This window comes from Prunus avium, chromosome 8, assembly GCF_965620075.1.
Source record: "Prunus avium chromosome 8, drPruAviu1.hap1.1, whole genome shotgun sequence".
Lineage (NCBI taxonomy): Eukaryota > Viridiplantae > Streptophyta > Magnoliopsida > Rosales > Rosaceae > Prunus > Prunus avium.
In genome coordinates this window covers 28,343,801-28,366,087 of record NC_142291.1, presented here as the reverse complement: position 1 = coordinate 28,366,087, position 22,287 = coordinate 28,343,801, and the positions used below count along the sequence as shown (strand labels likewise).

The 22,287-nt window shown below is 36.4% G+C and overlaps 1 protein-coding gene and 1 pseudogene across 1 annotated transcript; both read left to right on the top strand.

Annotated features, from left to right (window-relative positions):
- Positions 1-5,013: 5,013 nt before the first annotated feature.
- Positions 5,014-8,023, top strand: LOC110770018 (polyol transporter 5-like). The gene is made up of 3 exons (XM_088244984.1): positions 5,014-5,796; positions 5,915-6,261; positions 6,666-8,023. Exons 1-3 carry the CDS (start codon positions 5,643-5,645, stop codon positions 7,740-7,742), a joined length of 1,578 nt encoding a protein of 525 aa, XP_088101110.1. The 5' UTR covers positions 5,014-5,642; the 3' UTR covers positions 7,743-8,023.
- A 10,463-nt stretch (positions 8,024-18,486) lies between these two features.
- Positions 18,487-20,371, top strand: LOC148292466 (uncharacterized; annotated as a pseudogene).
- The last annotated feature ends 1,916 nt before the right edge of the window (positions 20,372-22,287 follow it).

Sequence of the window (22,287 nt, the reverse complement as noted above, 5' to 3'; positions counted from 1 at the left end):
CGAGCTGGAAATGGGCTGTAATACATGTGCTGCTTAGTCAGGGCTCTTCATAAATTTGTTGAGGTTTTCATATTTGAGAAAACTCAAAACTCTGCTTGCCTTGGCTCTGCTGAACCAAATTTGTAACGAGAGAGAGACTTCGTTATTGTTGATTTGTGGACTGGAATTCAAATCAGAAACAGTGGTTCAGCTGTCTTTGCTGGGAGAAAAACAGGATGATTCTGCAAGCTTGTTGAAAAAAGCTTTTGAAATTAAGATGCTTCAGACTCTGGGTCTGTTGGACTTAGCTTGGAGTTCTCGTGATCAAGTGATCATTTTGAGTATTTGTCTTTTGACTGGGTTTTGGTTGAGTTGGTTGGTTGTCTTTTTCTGTTCACCCCCTCTTATATATATATATATGAAATGTTCTTTTGAAAGTGGGCAGCAGGTAATCGAAAGATCTTTTTAATTTTTAATTTAAAACAAACAGGGGTTCTATCCATTTTCTGGCATGCGAGCACTTATCAATTAGTTTCTTGAAGTGATCATTTCCCTGCGTTTTGATGGGATGCCATACTGTTCTTCCATCTCAACTGCTTTTGCAAGAGTCTGAAGCTTGCGATGTCAAGTTCCCAGTTTTTGAACAACTCCCTGTTCCCGCTTTATCTCCTTTTCATAGAAACAGTGTGTGCTTATCCTTTGAAAATGGCGCCTTCTTTGGTGCAGAAGGATATCTTCCGAATAAACAAAACGGGGCTTGGTCTCCTGGCAACAGAGTTTTTCATAAACGTTCTTCTTTCATACCTGCTCCTGTTCAATCTTGATTTCGGCCGATTTTGTTGACTTTTCTTAGTCAGGGATCACGTGGGTTTGTTTTTAAAAGATCAACTGGGTTTAGTTTGCGTTTTGAGCCCCATTCTAGTTCTTCCTAGGCCCAAGTTGCTTTCTGATTTCCACTGTTCCCAGGCCTCTTAACGTTTTGGGCCAGGTGTTCTTGGCCTGTCCACTCGTTTAATGGGCTGGGTAGTGCTGATGGGCTTGAGGTCGTCTTATTCAAGCGGCCTAGGAGATGGTGTGGGCTTTTGTTTTCGGCGTGCCAATTTTGGGTCCAAACAATTTCAAAAGCAGTTTTTCAAAAAGAAATCAATTAGAAAAACTCATAGATGAAATATATGGTTTAGTCTTGAGGAAGAAGAAGAGAAAGATGGCAAGCCAATCTTTCCAAAACTTCCACACAAAAGAGACGGCTACCAAATGAGAAAATCACTAGCCTTTACAGACAAAAGAATCCCTTAGGTCAGACTGACACATGGCAGCAGAGAGAGAAAAGATAATAGGACAAAACATATGGTTTAGACAGCTGGAAATCCTACAGAGCAAGGATGACTAGTCATCATTTATGAAAACAGTTTTAATGCATGAAATGTAATGCATGATTTACCTTTGTCAATTTGCTTGAACCTCCATAGGATAGATGATAGTTAAGAACACCTAGAGATGCTATTCTTAATCTAACCTTGAGCTTGATTAATACATATAAAAATCCTATTACAAAATTGTCAAGGGAAGCCAAAAGAATTAATCAAAATTCATACATTAACAATACATGAACTTGTTTTCATTTTATGAAAACATTCTCAGTGTTTTTTGTTTTTGGGCCACCGAACGTGTTTTTGCCTCATTTTTGTTTTCTAAAAATGAGAACAACCCCTTAAAATGTTACCGAACAAGGCCTTAGTTTTTGCGGTAGACTAGGGAGGAGAGGAGGAGCCCGACCAAAAAAAAGAGATAGAGAAAGGGAGACAAAGAGAAGGAAGCTTTGTCAGTCATGGAGAGGAGAGGGGGTCGTCTCCGGTAGGTTGGGGTGGCTGACGGGATTGGGTAGGTGGAAGTTTTGGTGGCTGTTGTTGGGTCTTTTGATTTTCTTCTTTTTCGTCTTTTTATTTTCTTCAATTATTAGTTTTTATTATTTTTAATTTTATTAAAGTCTAACATTGTTATGTTAGGGTTAAGTGAAAAGACACATGTCAAAAAGTTCGATAGGTGACAAGGAGTGGACGCACAAAATAGGGACAAAAGATCTAAACTAGTTAAGTTCGGGTTAAGTGAAAAGACACATGTCAAAAAGTTAGATAGAAGGTAGGGAGTGAACATACAAAATAGGAACAGAAGATTTGGACTCCTCAAAACATCATCCTTAACATAAAAAAAACAAAACAAAACAAAACTAGAAAATTCATAAACATTTATTGCCTTCAAGTCTATTGCCACAAAATTCCAAACAATATAAGAACAAATTGAATCTCAGATTTATAAAAATTGTTGAACCTATCACATAATAATGAGTCTTTTAAGCATTTTAAAGGAGTATGTAATGTAAGTAATTAAAATTGTACTTTTACAACCTAAGTGACATATTGCTTACTCATTTGTCTCATAACAAAAGTTTGTCACTCTTATTTATACCAAAACGAACAACCAGTAAGAACAAGACACGTGGTTAAGGTTGCCTTTGGCATCTTGGCCTACCGATCCGTCCATTAGGGCAACGCCCTCTCCCGGGACACGTGGCATGCTCACAATCGACGTCCACAGTCCCACATCGAAATCCTAAACAAAAGGCACACCTCTCAAGGTCTATAAAATAGGGCAACTATCCCAAAATAGAGGTAATTAGAACGAACGGCATACAAGCCTATTGATCTGTCAGTTTAATTTACTAAATTCGAACTTACTTAAACATCGGAGAGCCTTCGGCCGGTACCACACCGGTACCCCAGGTCTTACCGAGCATTTGCTCATCTCGCAGATCGCTCGCTCTACCGAGGCCCAAAGCATTCCGAAGGCCCAATATCACTAAGTTGAGCCCAAGAGTACTAAACCACTTTTTTGCATCAACAACTCTAATAAACTAGGCAATGCAACAAGGTATAGTTGTGTGACTCCCAACAAAAAGTTCCAACCTATTGCTGATCATTAAATATCATATTTTTATAACAAAAGTGAACAAGACATATTTTACCTACTTGAATATCTACTCTCTTGTAGAATAAAAATACTTTTGTGTCTAGACAAATAGGGTTTGCCTACTCCATCGAAGATGCTCACTCTAATGAGAAGCTGCAAACCCGTGACACAAGTAGTCACTAAATCCACACAACTTGTAGGATGTACCTGGTTGTTGTAGGATGATGTTATGGCTAGAATTAGGGCTAACAATGGGTCGTGTCGTGCTAAGTTCGTGTTGTGTCAAGATTATATACATGTTAAGAATGCTCAACTCAAACCCGATCCGTTTAACAAACGTGTCATTTATGGGTTGACCCGTTAATTTCCCGTGTGAGTTTCGAGTTGTGTCGGGTTACCTTCTAAGTGGTAGCAAATAAAAAATCCAAAATTTTGACAATTTTATCAAGTAATTGCATTTTTTTTATATATAAAATATTCATTACATTTTGTCTCTCCCTCTATGTATGAAGATTGAGAAAGATAATTAAAAGAAATTTAGAAAATGAAGAAGAAACAACGAAATGGGTTGGTGGGTTGGTGGGTTGGTGGGTTACGTAGGTATTTTAGCGGCTTGGCGGATTACATAAGTATATTAGTGGCTTGGCAGGTTGACCCGTTTAATAAACAGGTTATATAGGTATTTTGTGGGTTGTCGGGTTGACCCAAAACCCACTCGTTTATAAACGAGTCAGTGGCGATTTGACCTGAAAATTTAATCGTGTTGGTTGATCCGCTAATTGTCCATGCGGGTTTTGAGTCATGTATCGGGTCGTGTCAGAAATTACCTCCCCTAACTAGAATACCATATAAACGAAGTCACATTTTCCCCATAAATTCATGGGAAAGCAGGTGGCAGGTAGGAAGGAAGCAAAGCAAACACATCTTATCATCTAGAAACTAGAAGCATGCTTTTACTATGGTGACCCTAAACCACTGCAAAAGTGAAACCAAAGGTTGAGAAATATCAACCTCCACTTAATATGGGAGTTTGGGTGGGCATTGTGCTTCTTTGGTGTGGGCTCGATTCATCCAACTTTATCGGAGGATTGAGGAATTAGGAGAGGTGGGGTTTTTTTTTTTTTTTTTATGAGAGGTGGGGTTGGTTTGTCATTTATCATGGGCTTTTTGGGGTACAATTTATCGTGCATTTCTTTATTTTATTCATTGTAGTACGGATACTTGGGTTGAGTGACAAAAGCCCTATATCGTAGTTGTAGATGGAAAAAGTCTCCCCCATGGATACTAAATTAATTAAATTTAGTATATGTTTTTACTTCTATCTTCATATAGTAACTAAAAAAATATGACAAGTTAATTAGGTGCTTGAAAATATTTCAACTTATGCGCAACAATAGTAACTAAAAAAATATGACAAGTTAATTAGGTGCTTGAAAATATTTCAACTTATGCGCAACAATAACAGTATACAATTACAATATAACAAGACATGAGATAAAACCTATTAGAGATATTCAAAACGCATCTTGAACAAACATCGTCATTATAAAATAATAATAAAAACCCCTTAAGTTGCAAAAAGATGTTTCTAAATATATTTAATAAGCTGAATGTTTAACCTCAATGCATTTACTTAGTTGAACGTTTAAACATTTATGCCTTATATCATCCTATAACATTTCCCCCTCTTTCTATTGTAAGCCTCTTGGCAAATGATTCTGTTAGGATGACCACTACTAGGCCTGTCCAAGTGTAGTTTTTTTTTTTTTCCTGGTTTTTCTTGGGCTACGGCTCTCCTTGTAACCAAAAAACAAAGCCCTGGAATCAAGAGAATATTCACACATATCTTCTTTTATTTCTTCACATCTCATGCATACAAAACTTGAAAGAGTATTGCTAAACGAACCCTAAAATTGATTGAGTACACCCTATGATCTAAGTACACCTTAATATTTAAATTAAAATATAAAATTAACTAAGTACACGATATTTAAGTACCAAAAATACCCCCGATACACCATAATACACTCTAATACACTCTATCACACAACACCTAACCCATTTAAGAGTCCAATTTTACTGTTACCAAATGCCATGTGCCCGACATGTTTCCCTTCAATTTTTTGGACATGTGGCAAACCACTTAACCCTGGTAGATCGACCTCCCATCATCCCACCCACCCAGCCAAACCCGTCCTTTCTCCTTCGACTTAAGCCCTCTCGCATCCCACCCAACCCCAGCACCACCGCCCTTCTCTCTCTCTCTCTCTCTGACACAACCCAACTCCACCCTTCCCTTGCTTATCGCCAACCAACCCAGACCCGACGAGCATAGGATTCTAATAAGCGCGTAATATCGTGTTGGAACCCATCCCCCTTCAACTAGTGGAAGAAGGAAAATTCATAGCGTTCAACGTCGCCCCCAACGAATATTAGAGTTAATTGGCCGGGGATACTGACGTGGACGGCTGACCCTGGCATCCCCGTGCCAGGAAAGTTCTCCAAAAGAAGACCAACCCCCGGCATACGGATAAATCCCTTTACAATAATTAATACTACTTGAAGAAAGAGTTTGCTTATATATTGAATGAATTATATTCTCTACTATTCCTCACTCTACATCTCTCTCTCCCTGTCTTTGCTCACTCTCTGTTACTTCTCTCTCTCTCTCTCTCTCTCTCTCTCTCTAGATCGAGATGGCTGACCGGATTGCTGAAGACAAGGCCATCTCCGGCCAACCCAAGAACACACTAATTGCAGACTTTGATCCGCCACAGAAACCCAAGAGAAACAAATTCGCCATTGCCTGCTCCATTATGGCTTGCATGACATCAATTTTACTGGGCTACGGTAATTATCCTATTAACACTCGAAATCGTTTTCTCTTACTTTTTTAATCTTAATTCTGCAAGAAAAAAATTGTTGGTTTTGGAGTGTATGAACTGAGTGTGGTCACTTTTGTTTACAGATATTGGTGTGATGAGTGGGGCGAACCTCTTCATCAAAGAGGACCTCAAAATCAACGACGTCCAGATTCAAATACTTACCGGCACATTGAACATCTACTCTCTCATCGGCTCCGCCTTGGCCGGCAGAACCTCCGATTGGATCGGGCGCCGGTACACCGTCGTCCTCTCCGGAGCCATCTTCTCCGTCGGAGCTATCCTCATGAGCGTCGCCCCGGGCTACGCCTTCCTTATGTTCGGCCGGTTCGTTGCTGGAATCGGTGTTGGCTACGGTCTCATGATCTCTCCGGTTTACACCGCCGAGATCTCTCCGACTTTGTCCCGTGGCTTCCTCACATCTTTCGCTGAGGTTTGTTTTCTTTCCTTATTTGTTTTTTTTTTCTGAGCCCAAAACAAAACTAAGCAGGTTTCATGTGAAACAAAAGTAAGAAGTGTTTGTTTCCTCACTTGTGATATCTTCACATTCCACAACCTGGGAGCACTTTTGGAGACATCATGTGAAACAGCTTTTGATACCTGTGATGATGTTTATCCAGTTCTTCCCACCATATACCCTTTGTTTGATTTTGATTTTGTACTTTTGAATTGGATGTGGATGTGGATATGGTTGGAAACAACTTTTGACAACGTAAGATTTATTAAAGAGATGAGGTGAACCGGTTGTATGAGTTTTTTTGGCAAGTGTTTTATGACTTTCTGTGGTTTATAGGTGTGGAATTTATACTAATTTATTTGATTTATTTGGATATACAGGTGTTCGTCAATGTTGGCATATTATTGGGGTACGTCTCCAACTACGCCTTCTCCAAGCTCCGAGCTCACCTCGCTTGGAGGTCCATGCTCGGCATGGGCGCCCTTCCAGCCATTATTCTCGCCATCGGCGTCTTAGCCGTGCCAGAGTCGCCGCGTTGGCTCGTCATGCAGGGGCGACTTGGGGACGCCAAGCGCGTCCTCAACAAAACCTCAGCCTCCAAGGAAGAGGCTCAGTTGAGGCTAGACGACATCAAAGAAGCCGCAGGCATCGCCAAAGACCTAGACGACGACGTTGTTCCGGTCTCGAAGAAAAGCCGTGGTGAAGGCGTATGGAAAGACTTGCTCTTGCACCCAACGCCAGCCGTTAGCCACATTTTGATCGCAGCCCTCGGCATCCACTTCTTCGAACAAGCTTCGGGCATAGACTCTGTCGTCCTGTACAGCCCCTGGATCTTCGAGAAGGCGGGGATCAAATCTTACGACCACAAGCTCCTTGCAACCGTGGCCGTTGGATTTGTCAAGACCATTGCCATCTTGGTCGCCACGTTTTTCCTTGATCGGATCGGGCGGCGTCCGTTGCTTTTGTCCAGCGTGGCTGGGATGGTATTTTCGCTCGTGTGCCTCGGGGTGGGTCTCACGATCATCGATCAACACCGCGGCCCGGTCCCGTGGGCCATCGCATTGTGCATCACCATGGTGTTATTGAACGTTGCGTTCTTCTCGATTGGGTTGGGGCCCATAACATGGGTTTATAGCTCCGAGATCTTCCCGCTGAGGCTACGCGCGCAAGGAGTTAGTATGGGAGTGGCCGTTAACAGGTTGACAAGTGGAGCCATATCCATGAGTTTTCTCTCACTATACAAGGCCATTACGATTGGTGGGGCCTTCTTTCTCTACGCGGGGATTGCTGCGGTGAGTTGGGTCTTCTTTTACACAATGCTCCCCGAAACCAAGGGAAGAACCCTTGAAGACATGGAGGTGCTGTTTGGTAAATATCACAGGTGGAGAGAAGCGAAGGTCGTGCCCAAGCACAGCAAGCAAGGCGATGGTGACGAAAACAAAAGTCAAGTCAAATAGGATTTACAGTCCAGTAAACTAGGGTTTACTATGGATTTTTATTATTACTAGTAGGATTTAAATACTCTTCTTTTTATTTTAGTATAAATGTTTTTATATATTTTAATTCGAAAGGATTTTCTAATGTGTTTTTCCCTTGTAATAATTTATGGTTAGATTGGTTTAAGTTTCACACATCTGTCGAAAAACAAATTAAAGGCAATTGCTTGGTATTGGCATCAAAAGAAAACTCCGTTGGTCTCAACACAATCCTGAATTCTAGATACACGAAGATTGATCGTGACAGCCTGAACTGCTTCCCAGTATGCTAATTAATTAGTAACTTTACTGTAGGGACAGAAGACCTTAAATTCTCTTGCGTTTTTCAGTTTATTGAAGATGGACATCAGAAAAGTCAAATAATTACACAAGATTTAAGTACATATTTTACATTGTTGCATACCAATAGTAGAAAGCGTCTGTACATTGTTGCATACCAATAGTAGAAAGCGTCTGACATCAACCATTGACTTTAATATCAAAGTAAGTAGCATACAAAATGAATGAATATCAATCAGCCATTATCATCCAAATACATGACTTTTCTGATATTGCAATAAATGGCCCAATAATTCACAATCAATTACCCTCTCAAAAAGCTTGCAATCTTTTCAGGCTCATAATTTGTCTTCAAAGTTTATTACCTACATTACAACTCATTTCCAATTACATGAACAGAGCCAACGAGGGCACATGAGGGACTAGGCGAAGGAAGATATTGGGTTCGGAGAGGATTTTTTTAGATGAATGGATTCCAAGAGGCCAGCCCAGGCAAAAGCCTCCCTTGGTCTCCCAAAATCAGCTCCAGCGTTGACAACCAACCCGGGCAAGAGCTGGCAAGGCCCAAGGCAAGATAGCCCGAGCTGGCAAGACACTGACATCAGCGATTATTTATTAATCTCATACGTATAATCCTATGTGAATAGTAATTGCTTTTGAGTTGCCCTTGTCTTTTGCCATGACAAATGGGTGGAAGTGTTGTTAGGGGGAACGTACTAGAGGTTGGGTGGGTGGGTGTGTGAATATAATAAAAGTACTGCTTCTGGTTTCAAGAATTCAGTCTCGTTCTTCTTGATCCTATGGTTCAAGGAAGTTGTGGTTACCTACCATTGGATCTAATCTAAAGATTGAGAAAAAGAAATGGTTTAAATATCAATATGTCATCTTTTAGTTTACTTTTACTACAGTACAATATTATTTTGGTTATTAAAACTAATTTTTTATTTTATTTTTCAAAAAACGAGTTTAATATCAGAGATGAAAATACAATATAATTGCCGCCTGGCTATACGATTTTTAAAGACAATTAGGGGAAAACTGAGTATAGCCGTTCGGCTATACCATTTTTTTTAAATATATATTATTTTTATTCAATAGTATGTGAGAATTATGTGTATAATACGTGAATTTTGTGTGTCTTATTGAAATTTTGTTAAAAATAGGTGTATTAAACATGAGAAATACGTGCGTACGTGTATAATACATTATTAAATGTGAAGGTGCTAGAATTTTTATACGGGTAATAACTATGGAAAAGTAAAAAATGAAAAATGAACAATAGATACTCGAGTAATGGTCTAAGAATCAAATCTAACATTTATAAACATAAAATTGATCACAAAGGCAGAGAACAATAGAAAAATGACTTGGTTGTGGGTCCTTGAAATCCAATCACGTTAAAGTGAGAAGGGATGGCTTGATGGCTTCGGATTTGGTTGTTGGTCTTTTGGTTGGAATGATTTTTTTCTTTTTTACATTTTTTGTTTTTGTTTAAGTTAAATTAATATTAGTAAAGTAAAAATAATAAAATAATGACATATTGATATGTAAATCAGTTTTTTCTCAATCCTTAGATTAGATCCAAGGGTAAGTGATCAAAACTTCATTGGACTCTAGGGTCCAGGAGAACAAGATTGTTCAAGAATTGCTAAGGAAAAAGGAAAACCACAGTTCTTTCAATACATTTAACAAATAAAATACATAACTTATTGAACAAATAAAAAAACCACTTATTCATAAATTAAATAAGTTCATAATTAAAATTTGCATGCAGAAACAAAAATTTAAGTTTATTGTTGAAACTTCAAAACAAACAAAATGAAAATTGAAAATACTTAAAATTAAAAATAGCAACTTTAGCTAACTGGTCGTTTTCCCTTCGCTTTTGCACTAGTCCTTATGCTTGAGCTCCCACCAAGAGAAAAGTGACTGGGCATAGAGGACGGTGAGGATGATGTTTGGCCGTGAACACCTGCATAATTGTCGTCCAACCATTTCCATCTCATTCCTCCAATTTCTGAGCAAAGTCATCTTTAAAAAAGGATTCTGGATCAATATCTCATTTCTCGAAAGACCCATCTCTTGTGGCTCTCACTGAAACGTGATTGGAGACGGATATTGGAATGGATATATACCAATTGACTAGCTCATGCAAAATTCAACTTGTTTCTCTTAACATTATGGATATAAGAATATGTACTTTAAATTCTTTCTGTCGATGAACTTGATATCGGCTGAGCTAACACCTTTATCATTTGTAAATATATATATATATATATATATATATATATATATATATATTGAAATTAAATGTATACCTTTTTAGCGACCTCTACTAATTCTAATGTTTCTACACCATATGTTGACCACAAATCAATGGGATCCATATCACTTATATGTCTTCATTAGGGCTTTTTCTAGCCACATCCCGTGGTGCTATTCAACTTAAATAAACTCTATCATAAAACATCGGTGTTAAGGCAGATGCAAGATAATGCATGGGAATATTCATCTTTTCCCACCTACGAAGCACAATTTCTTCAACCTCAGGAAAATGTTCGGCATATATTCCACTTACCATACTATCTTTTATTTCGCCAAGCATATTATCCATCCTTTCATAAATTTCACCCATCTTTTTCCCATCACCATCAACAAATTTTACCACCAAATAAATTGGCTTTGTAAAATCTAATATTGCCGCAACATGTTCCCAAAAATTATCATCTTGCACGGTATTTTGAATCAGAGTAGCTAAATTCCTTTTGCCTTCATATAAATTTTTCAAAAAATCTTTCTATGCTTTTTGAATAATAATAGTTTGTAGTCTTCTCTACAACCAACTAGCCTCTTTAACAAGATATAATGTGACGCAAATCTTGTTTTAGCTACTTTCAGTAACTTCAAATGTGACACACTTTTAAAAAATTTCAAAGCATGTGTATGGTTTATAAAAAAAAATTGACAATTAATTTTCTAGATTTATAAATATTTGTAAGCCGCTCAATTTTTTGTGCAAGATCTTTAAAAATGAGATTTAAGGTATGAACAACACATGAAGACCAAAAAATATGCTCGTGTACCTTTTCAATCTCTCTCCCAGCTGCGACACAATTACTTGCACTGTCGATTATTACTTTGAGAATATTATTGGGAATCACTTCTTCAATTGCTTCAAGCAAGAGGCTTGCAATCTCTTGCTTGATTTTTTAGTTATTTTAAAGATGATTTTTTTTTTCTTTTCTTTTTTGTCTACATGGAAGTCCATGTCATTAAAAAAATAGGTCACACTTTTGCCACATCATAATTTAACAGATTAACTATCGGTTTAGCTAACAAATAAGGGGGTAAATTATAGGATTTTCGGGAGTTTGAGTATGTACTCGTAAATGTCTCTAAAATTGGGTATGAACTTGAAAATGACCCTATAATTTAGGGGGTTTTATGTAGTTTTTCCTTGAAACAATGTCTTTTTTCTGTTTAAAACAATGTTGTAATTTCGAATTTTTTCATTTATAAAAGCTTGTGTTATGGTTTGGCTCCCCACACATACAATGCCTTGAGGACCATTAATAGTGACACAGAAAAGCGTTTAGGATGAAAACTTATCCTGGTAATTTGTTGCATACTATGAGTATGAAGGTTTTCCTTAATTATCGGTGATAAGTATACCTCAAAACAAAAGCTGATGACCTATATATGAATCCAAACTGACCTTCTAAGAGGGTTGAAATGCAGTAAATATGGTCTAAATCATATGTGATACAAAAACCAAACTATCTAGAATATTCGATCTTCTTATTGTAGTTATCCTCCGTGCTATAAAACTATATATAAATCGGAAGGTAACTTATTTATTTTGTACACTGAGGTACAAGTATTAAATGCACACAAACTAATTGACTTTTAATTCATTTCCATGCAAATTATTACAGATGCTTTTCATTTCTCTCCATGCAATTTTGTGATTTTGATAGTTTCTTGCAATTTAAGAAAAACATGTTTTGTTTTGTTTTGTTTTTAATAAACAATAAGATATTTACAATATACTTTTATAACGTGTCAAAGTACTAGATTATTTCGTTGAAACGTCATATTGGCTCAATTTGTTGTGGGAACTTTTTATGCATAGTTTATTAGTCTTAACATCATATCTCACGAGAAAATTGAAGAAAAATTAGTCAAACGTAATCAATACGTTTTCATGTTCAAAATACACATAATACAAGTCTAAGCAGGATTGAAAACCAGGATGCATCTTTCGGACAGTGTCATTAATGCTCATGACCAATTAAGTCCACGATTAATATGATTTGGAAAAGAATTAGGACTAAATTTTGGGCCGTCACGAGGACCAAGCTTGTCACTACTATAAAAAAACACTTTGCGTGACGAAATAATTTTGTTGCACAAAGTACAATTTGGTCGCGCAAAGTTTGCGCAACGAAATTTTGGTCGTGCAAGTTCTGTCGCGCAAAGTTCGTAAAGAAAGGTTTTGCGCAACGAAAATTATTTTTTGTCGCGCAAAGATACTTTGCGCGACAAACTATTACAACTTTGCGCGACGAATACTAACGTCGCTACTTTGAGCGACGAATACTATCAACTTTGCGCGACGAATATTAATTACTTTGCGCGACGAATAATATTATTTTGCGTGACGAAAGTTAACGTCGTGCAAATACACTTTGCGCGACGAATCCTAATGTCGCGCAAATCTTTGCGCGACGAAATATTCAATTTTTTAAAATTTTTGTTTTTTTAAAATTTTTAATTAAAATAAACTAATTTAATAGTTTGCGCGACGAAATATTTTGTCACCCAAGGTTTTTGCCATTTTGTTTTATTATTTCTTTTATATCAATTTCATTATATTAATTTTTCAAATTTTTACTTTTAAAATTTAATTTAATTGTATGATTTTTTTTAATTACTTTAATTTAAATTGACATATTCAAAATAAAATTACATATGAAAAATAGTGGTCAAATTATCCAATATATATAATATTCAAAATGTACACATAAATTAACAAAGTACAATAATAAAATCTACAAGCCTATTGTGGTGGTAGTGGCGGAGGATATTTTTCGATAGCGTCCAAATCCTCAACTTTAGCCGTCAAAGTCTCGACGATTCCCTACAAAAAAAAACAAATATTGTCAAATAACAACAAAATAACAAAAAATTGGCATAAACTCAAAACTAACTCCAAAAACACATATTAATGAAGAAAAAAAAATTAAAGTTTGGAGAGAATATACCTTTTGGCAAGATTTTGAGTGAGTGAGAATGAGAGGGAGAAGTGAGTGTGAGAGAATAGAGAAGATAGTGAGAGAGAGATGAAAGAGTGAGTGAGAGTGAGAGATGATGAAAAGAGAGATAAGAGAGTGAGTGAGAGTGAGAGATAGTGAAGAGAGAGATGAGAGATTAAGTAAGAGGAGTGAGTGTGAGAGAAAGGGTAGGATTTGGGGAGAAGGAAAGACAGAGGAGAGGTAAGAGTAGAAGACATTGAGAAAATGGTGGAGGTGTTATTTTGGTTTTAAAAACCGTATCACTTTGCGCAACGAAACAATATATTGGTCACGCAAAGTCTCGAAATTTTTTTTTTTTAAAAATTTCCATTTTTGGTGCGCTCCCAATTTTCAGGGTTTTGCGAGACGAAATTTTGGTCGCTCAAAGTTTTGCGTGACCACAATATTCCCGCTTCCCATTTTTGGTACGCGCCCAAATTTTTCGGGTATACTTTGCGCGACGAACGACTATATATTGGTCCCGCAAAGTCGTAATTTTTTTTTTTTAATTCCCATTTTTGGTACCCGCCAAATTTTTAGAGTATACTTTGCGCGACGAACTACTATATATTGGTCGCGCAAAGTTGGAAAAAAAAAATTTCGCAATTTTGGTACCTGCCCAAATTTTTCGGGTATACTTTGCACGACGAACGACTATATATTGGTCCCACAAAGTCGTAATTTTTTTTTTTTGAAATTCCCATTTTTTTTGATGATTTTTTACAGCTACACTCCCCTATATGAATACAATGACTACATTCGATCATCAATTTAAAATATTTACACTAGTGGATACCACAAAATCTTATGTTATATTTAATGAAAGTATAAATAAACTCTTAATTGTTAGTGAATGTATTGTTTTGATGGCATACACATTCTATGAAACTAGTTTCAACGATCCAACCATTAAACTTGTTTGTTTACACATCGAGATCATATACGCCAAAAATCAGGAATTTTTTTTTTTTTTTTCAGAGATCAAGTAACGGGACAAAACATTTTGATGGTTATAAACGAAAAATCAAGATTTAACGGTTATTTCAACTCTGATTTTGATGATTTTTTACAGCTACACTCCTTGACCCTATATGAATACAATGACTGCATTCGATCATCAATTTAAAATATTTACACTAGTGGATACCACAAATCTTATGTTATATTTAATGAAAGTATAAATAAACTCTTAATTGTTAGTGAATATATTGTTTTGATGGCATACACATTCTATGAAACTAGTTTCAACGATCCAACCATCAAACTTGTTTGTTTACACATCGAGATCATATACGCCAAAAATCGGGAAAAAAAAAATTCAGAGATCAAGTAACGGGACAAAACATTTTGACGGTTATAAACGAAAAATCAAGATTTAACGGTTATTTCAACTCCGATTTTGATGATTTTTGACAGCTACACTCCTTGACCCTATATGAATACAATGACTGCATTCGATCGTCAATTTAAAATATTTACACTAGTGGATACCACAAAATCTTATGTTATATTTAATGAAAGTATAAATAAACTCTTAATTGTTAGTGAATATATTGTTTTGATGGCATATGTATTCTATGAAACTAGTTTCAACGATCCAACCGTCAAACTTGTTTGTTTATACTTCGAGATCGTATACCCTAAAAATCGGAAAAAATAAACATTCAGAGATCACGTAATGGGACAAAACTTTTCGATGGTTATAAACAAAAATCACGATTTAACGGTTATTTTAACTCCGATTTTGATGATTTTTTACAGCTACACTCCTTGAACCTATATGAATACAATGACTCAATTTGATCTTCAATTTAAAATATTTACACTAGTGGATACCACAAAATCTTATGTTGTATTTAATGAAAGTATAAATAAACTCTTAATTGTTAGTGAATATATTGTTTTGATGGCATACACATTCTACGAAACTAGTTTCAAAGATCCAACCGTCAAACTTGTTTGTTTATACTTCGAGATCATATATGCCAAAAATCGGAAAAAATAAACATTCAGAGATCAAGTAATAGGACAAAATTTTTCGACGGTTATAAACGAAAAATCACGATTTAACGGTTATTTCAATTTCGATTTTGATGATTTTTTACAGCTACACTCCTTGACCCTATATGAATACAATGAACCAATTTGATCGTCAATTTAAAATATAATACATTTAAAATATTATATTTTTCTAACAAAATAATTTTTTTAATTTTTTTATTTTTATTTTTGTAAAGACTTTGCGAGACGAAGTTTATAAATTCGTCGCTCAAAGTTATGCAAAGGTTTTTATAAAAAAAAATTATTTTATTTATTTTTGTAAAGACTTTGCGAGACGAAACACACTTCGTCGCGCAAGACTTTGTGCACCGAATTTTATTGTTTCGTCGCGCAAAGTCATGCAAAGATTTTTACAAATAATTTTTTTATTTTCTTTATTTTTGTAAAGACTTTACGAGACGAACCACACTTCGTCGCGCAAAACTTTGTGCACCGAATTTTATTGTTTCATCACGCAAAGTCATGCAAAGATTTTTACAAATAATTTTTTTATTTTCTTTATTTTTGTAAAGACTTTACGAGACGAACCACACTTCGTCGCGCAAGACTTTGTGCACCGAATTTTATTGTTTCGTCGCGCAAAGTCATCCAAATATTTTAAAAATAATTTTTTATTTTGTTTATTTTTGTAAAGACTTTACGAGACGAACCACACTTCGTCGCGCAGGACTTTGTGCACCGAATTTTATTGTTTCGTCGCGCAAAGTTACTTTGAGCGACGATGTTTTGTCGTCGCGCAAAGGTTTGTCGCGCAAAGTGACTTTGTGCAACGATTTGTGTTTCGTTGCGCAAAATTTAGTCATGTAAGACTTTGAGCGACGAATTGTGTTTTGTCACGCAAAATTTGGTCGCGCAAAGGGTTTTTTTTACTAGTGTGTCTACTTGCAAAAGCCACTACCTTATTTTAGACAAACTTTTCAACTCCACCACATCTTTAGGTCATAAAAATAAATGCTATTATTTTAGGAACTCCACTTCCTGGTTTGATTAATTTATGATGTTTTATTAGAGTATTTACGATGATGAGGGTCAATTCAATTTTATTTTAATAAATTGAATTTTTTACTTGCAAGCGAATGAACATCCAATATAAATAGCTAAATTCCAACGGTGAAAAGAATTCCAAGAGTTGTTGGTCTTTGGTTGTGCAAAAGCTTTCAATTAAAATTGTTTGTACCCAATTTTGGTCAATAAACCAAAACTGGTTACGTCCCCAAAAAAGGAACATGGCAAGGGCCCAAGCCCAACAATTGTCTAACACCTAAGCAAAGATCAAAATCCAAAGCCCAAAAGCAGAGGGCCCAAAACGATTGGACCACTGACAGAATAAAAAATCGAGAGCCGTTCCAAACCCACGCGAGATTAGAGAAGGAACATCAGCATTAAATGACGATTTGACTTTTCTCTCTTCCAATAAGAAAAACCAGCCGCCGAAGGAAGCCACCAAGTCAGGTAAGAAGCCAACTTGCACATCAAATCGACAAGGACGAAGACGCTTCAGACCAAGGGACCAATTCAAGGAACCAGCGGTTCTCGCCAGAAAGACCAATCTTCCTCTCTACGGACCAGTTCAGAACGTCAAATCAGCAAGCTGACTTTGGACAACAGACAAATATCCTTACCCAGTCATTTGAGACCTCCTCTGCCTCTATAAATAGAGAGCTTCCAACACAGAAGAAGGGGACTCTTTCTCCTAAACCAGACGCAACGTCTTGTAAAAACACTCAAAAAAGCACTCAAGGCATCCCAGTTATCCCGTTCAGATTTCAGATAGCCGGATGATCTCTGTGTTCGTCTTTTTATTTCTCTGCCATTTCCATGGTATGATTAAATTCTGAAAACGTTCAGTTTGATGTTTGTATAATTTAGTCGGCTATGAACCTTGGATCACCATGATAATGTATTTTCATAATTTGAAAGTAATAAGCATGGATCTCTACTGTTTCTGTCATAAATTTAAAAAGTTAAGCAAATGAGAATGATGGAACCCATACCTAAAGAGCTCTGTTATGTTTATGTTTGCTTCTATTTCTATATCTGCAAAACTTAAGCTATTCCCCCGCTTTCATTTTATTTGAATTATAAATATCACTAAAGGTTTTAGCCCGAATCGGGCCGCATAAGGCTTGAGGGACGCAAACCAGCTGGGCCCGAAAATCATATAGTTGAGCCCGAAATTGTGGTTAAATTATATAAATATATATATATATACACATTTGAACTCAAACTTAGGTCTGTAAACCCACACGAGGCGTTTGCTGACCAAGAACTTTGTCTTTTTCCCTTGCTTGGATAGGTGTTGCTCGCACCAGCCATAGCCGACATATACACGAGAGAAATAATTGTGAAGTCCTCTTAACTGGGGCATAGAAAAGAACCAACCCAGGCCAGTACCCCACCTGGTGCACAATGGCTTGAACAGAGGTTCAGAAAGAAGGCGCAAACTCCACAAAATATCAACCACGCTCGCTCGTACCAGGTCTGTTGGACTGGTCATAATCCAACAGTGGCACGCCTATAAAGCAGAATCCATGAATCAGAAGAATTTCAGAAGTTAGGCCCAAGGCAGGGTTGGACCGGATTTCTTGTCAACCTGATTCAACTTTCAATTTTGTTGAATAGTGAAATAACATCTGCGTGGGCCAAAAAGATACAATCGGGGCATTGGTGTAGGCCTAACAGCTCCGGTATTCTTTCGAGCACGCCCACTACGACATTGGGCGAAAAGAATACTTGACAGGAAAAGAGACCAACAAAAATTCTATTTTTGATGAACTCCAATTCAATTTTCATTTTGGGTTTTGTAGCAAATAATGCCAACGGTAATCAAGGATTGAAATATCGGCCGATACACCGATATATCGATATTTTGAACTGTCAACACCGATACTTGGGGGTAAGGCCATATCTTCCCCTGTATCAACGATATATCCCTGATAAGTGCGATATCCCCGATATTTCCCGATACCCATAACAGAACCCAAAAAAAATTCAGAATTTTTTAAGGCAATTGAAGCAAATTAGAACCCAAAAATAGCTAACCCTTGCCCATAACCCTATAATTTATTAATATGAAGAATCTATGCATAGTCCACTGCCCACATACCTCCAATCCATCTGAAGAGGACGTGGCGATCAGTTTTGGATATGTGGGCATAGGAACTAGACCTAGTACAAACTCAAACGAATCTTATGATGGCTATGGTTATGTCATGTCTGATTATAGTGGAATTAGTTGTGGAGCTCAAGATGATGAAACAGATTATGAGCCTACTAGTTTAATTAATCCTAACTATCCCATATATGGGAGGATATTAGGGAGCTCAAGAAAGACGTATGTGCACCATGTTCAAACATGGCTTACAAAGTTGTTCCTCATTGTTTCAACCTCATAGGAGCTCTTCATTTATGTAGATGGACACTTATCTAAATTGTAATCCAATGTTTAAACAAACTATGGATTTATTCATGGTTTATTCATTCTAATCAACATTTTATTTTCAAACTTTTCATTAACGCGCATTACATACCACTTATATTTCATCATATGTATATCTTATTATTAGTAAATTTTGAGTTTTATTTGTTCAATACATTCATTGATAATGTAAATAACATCTATGAAAGTTCTACACCAAAATTATGTGTTTCAATGCCTATATCTATCATTTTTGTTGATTTTTTCCCGATACCTAAAACGATAACAATATATCCCCCGAAATATCCGTAAATTGGAGGCCCGATATTATCTGCACAGCCGATATTTTAATCCTTGACAGTAATATGTATCCAATTTTAATTCTAACGGTAAAATTCATTCAATTTTGATGATGATATACTAATATTTGTTGCAGTGGCCGTAGAAGAAGAGCAATTGGCTAGCCAATTGACATCACGAGTTCGCACTATAGTTCCACGTAATAGAAATGGCAGTCATCAAAGAATTTATCGTGATTATTTTGCTGAAAGGCCTGTGTATCCGCTATATAAATTTCGAAGGAGGTTTCGAATGAATCACCCTTTGTTTTTAAAAATCAAAAGTGCAGTGGAAGCATATGATCCATATTTTGTTCAAAAGAGGGATTATTGTAGAATTATGGGTTTGTCCTCACTTCAAAAGACAACAGCTGCGTTGAGAATGCTTGCTTATAGAGTAGCGGCAGATTATGCAGATGAGTATGTACGAATCGGAGAAAGCACTGCAATAGAAAGCATTAAAAAGTTTGTTAAGGCAATTATTGCAATATTTGGTGAAGAGTACTTAAGGTCACCAAATAGCAATGACATAAAAAGATTGCTTATGATCGGTGAACAACGTGGATTTCCTGGGATATTAGGAAGCATTGACTGCATGCATTGGAAATGAAAGAATTGCCCTACTAAGTGAAATGGTATGTATTCTGGTAACGTTCATGAACCAACAATTATTTTAGAAGCTGTGGCATCATATGATTTGTGGATATGGCATGCATTCTTTGGATTACCGGGATCTCATAACGATATCAATGTGTTGGAACGATCTACTGTATTTGGTGAACTTGTGGAAGGACGTGCTCCACCAGTCAATTATTCTGTTAATGGTCACAATTATACGATGGTATTTATCCACCATGGTCAACATTTGTTAAAACAATTCCATCACCACAAGGAAATAAGAAAAAGCTATTTGCTACAAGTCAAGAGGCTGCAAGGAAGGATGTAGAGCGAGCTTTTGGTGTTCTCCAAGCACGTTTTGCGATTGTGCGTGGACCGGCACGAATTTGGGATCAAGATACGCTTAATGATATTATGACTGCATGCATAATAATGCATAACATGATAATTGAGGATGAGCGAAATTCTGGAGATTTTGACTATAACTATGATAGAGTGGATGGATTTCGCTTATATCAGTGTCACATGATCGTACACCTGAGTTGCTTGACTTCATTCCCAACTGCAATTAGATCTTATTGAACACTTGTGGCAGCTGCATGCGGGAGACTGGGAAACTAGTATTTTTAATTTATATTATTACTATGTAATTTGAAAGGAATTAATTGTAAGTTTATTTGTTATTCAATTTTGATATTCTATGATTGTTGTGTTTCGCAAAGCACCTACAGCTACGGCAAAAAGAATATTTGTTGCACTATAGTTCCACGTAATAGAAATGTCATCAAAAAAATATTTGTTTGCAAAGCACCTACAGCTACGGCAAAGAATAGAAAAGATGGTGCATGTAGAAAGGTGATTAAAAATATAAAATGCAGAAAAAAGATGATAAAATTAAAGATATTATTAAATAAATGTTTAAAATAATAATAAAATATGGTAGCATTTAATTATAGGAAGTCATTAGGAGCTCTTTCTCTCTCCTCAGATTTAGGAGCTCCTAGAGATCTCCTTATTTTAGAAGCTAAATAGGGAGCATGATTGGAGGTGGGTTTTTTCAATTCCTCCTCAAATTTTAACTAAGGAGGTGGTTCAAGGAGCCCATTATGGATGCTCTAACTTGGGCAAAAAAGAAAAAAAAAAAGAATGATGGCGGGATAATCTCTAGGGCTTTGATAGATGTACCAAGAAAGAAAGAGACTCATGATATAATGCAGCACCCGAATGTCATAATTGGCCTTGATGAAATTTTGACACGTATGTCTTAAACTGATGAATTAAGTTACATGCATACATATGTGTGCCCTAAGAAAGAGTTCCACTTCAAGGTAATAAATGTGGTATTTTTATGTGTTCGTACGAGGTCATACGTAGCCACAGTTTTTTGTTTGAGCATATAACATTGTTGTAATACAACATTCGGGGCATGTAATGATTTTACAGCCAAAATGTTTTGTTGCATCCTTGTTAAAATTGTAAACTCTTAACAATTTTAATTAGTTTTTTTATAAATTATTTGGGGTGATTTTGACAGTTTCTTGCAGTTTTGGGATGATGGTTGTTTTGAGAAGACTATCCCGATTAAGGAGTATTCAAAGAAAAATATAGGGTATTCGAAGATAAGTTAAAATATGTGAAAAAGTGCTTTTTTCGGAATGATAAAATATGTTTAAGCAGGAGCGTAGCCACATACAGGCCTACAGTGGCCATGGCCCCCCAAGCTCCATGAAAAAGCCAATAACTCTTAAACACCTGCTGCAATATCAGTTAAAATATAAGGCTACTGGCCCCCAAAGACAAACTACTAGCTCCGTCGCTGTGTATAAGATACTTTTTTTTTGGCAAGAATATACAAGATACTTTTACAACGTGTCAAGTACCATATTATTTCTTCTTAATTAATTGTCTCCTTATATGTCATATTGGCTGACGTTCAATTTGTGGTGGGAACATTTTGGCTAACATCATATCTCACGAGAAAATTGAAGAAAAATTAGTCAAACTTATTAATCAATATGTTTTCATGCTCAAAATAGACATAATACAAGTCTAACACTGTGCCATTAATGCTCATGACCAATTAGGTCCACGATTCATAGGATTTGAAAAGGAATTAATTTTGGGTCGTCACTAAGACCAAGCTTGTCTACATACAAATGCCACTACCTTATTTTAGACAGACTTTGGAACTCCACCACATCTTAGGTCATCAAAATAAAGGGTATTATTTTTGGAACTCCACCACATCTGATGTTTTATTAGAGGAATTGCCTAGTTTTTGCAATAAAATTTTGACCTCTTCTAATAAATGAAGGCTATTATCTAATATGTTAGAGATAAAGAGATAAGTTTAGTGAACAAAACCAAGTGATTTTCGTCTAAAATAACTCTTCCAAGGACACACACTTAGTCCAAAAGACTTTTTAAATTTGAAGCAGACAGGAGATAACCCAAGTTGGTTAGAGGAGACTCAAGTTTGAAATCCCTCCCGACAATTT

What these genes read in the sequence shown, in the direction of transcription:
- LOC110770018 (XM_088244984.1), top strand. Translation starts at nt 5,643, where the DNA reads ATGGCTGACCGGATTGCTGAAGACAAGGCCATCTCCGGCCAACCCAAG. An exon ending in ATCAATTTTACTGGGCTACG is followed by an intron (nt 5,797 to 5,914) that starts GTAATTATCCTA and finishes TTTTGTTTACAG; the next exon opens with ATATTGGTGTGATGAGTGGG. An exon ending in TCCTCACATCTTTCGCTGAG is followed by an intron (nt 6,262 to 6,665) that starts GTTTGTTTTCTT and finishes TTGGATATACAG; the next exon opens with GTGTTCGTCAATGTTGGCAT.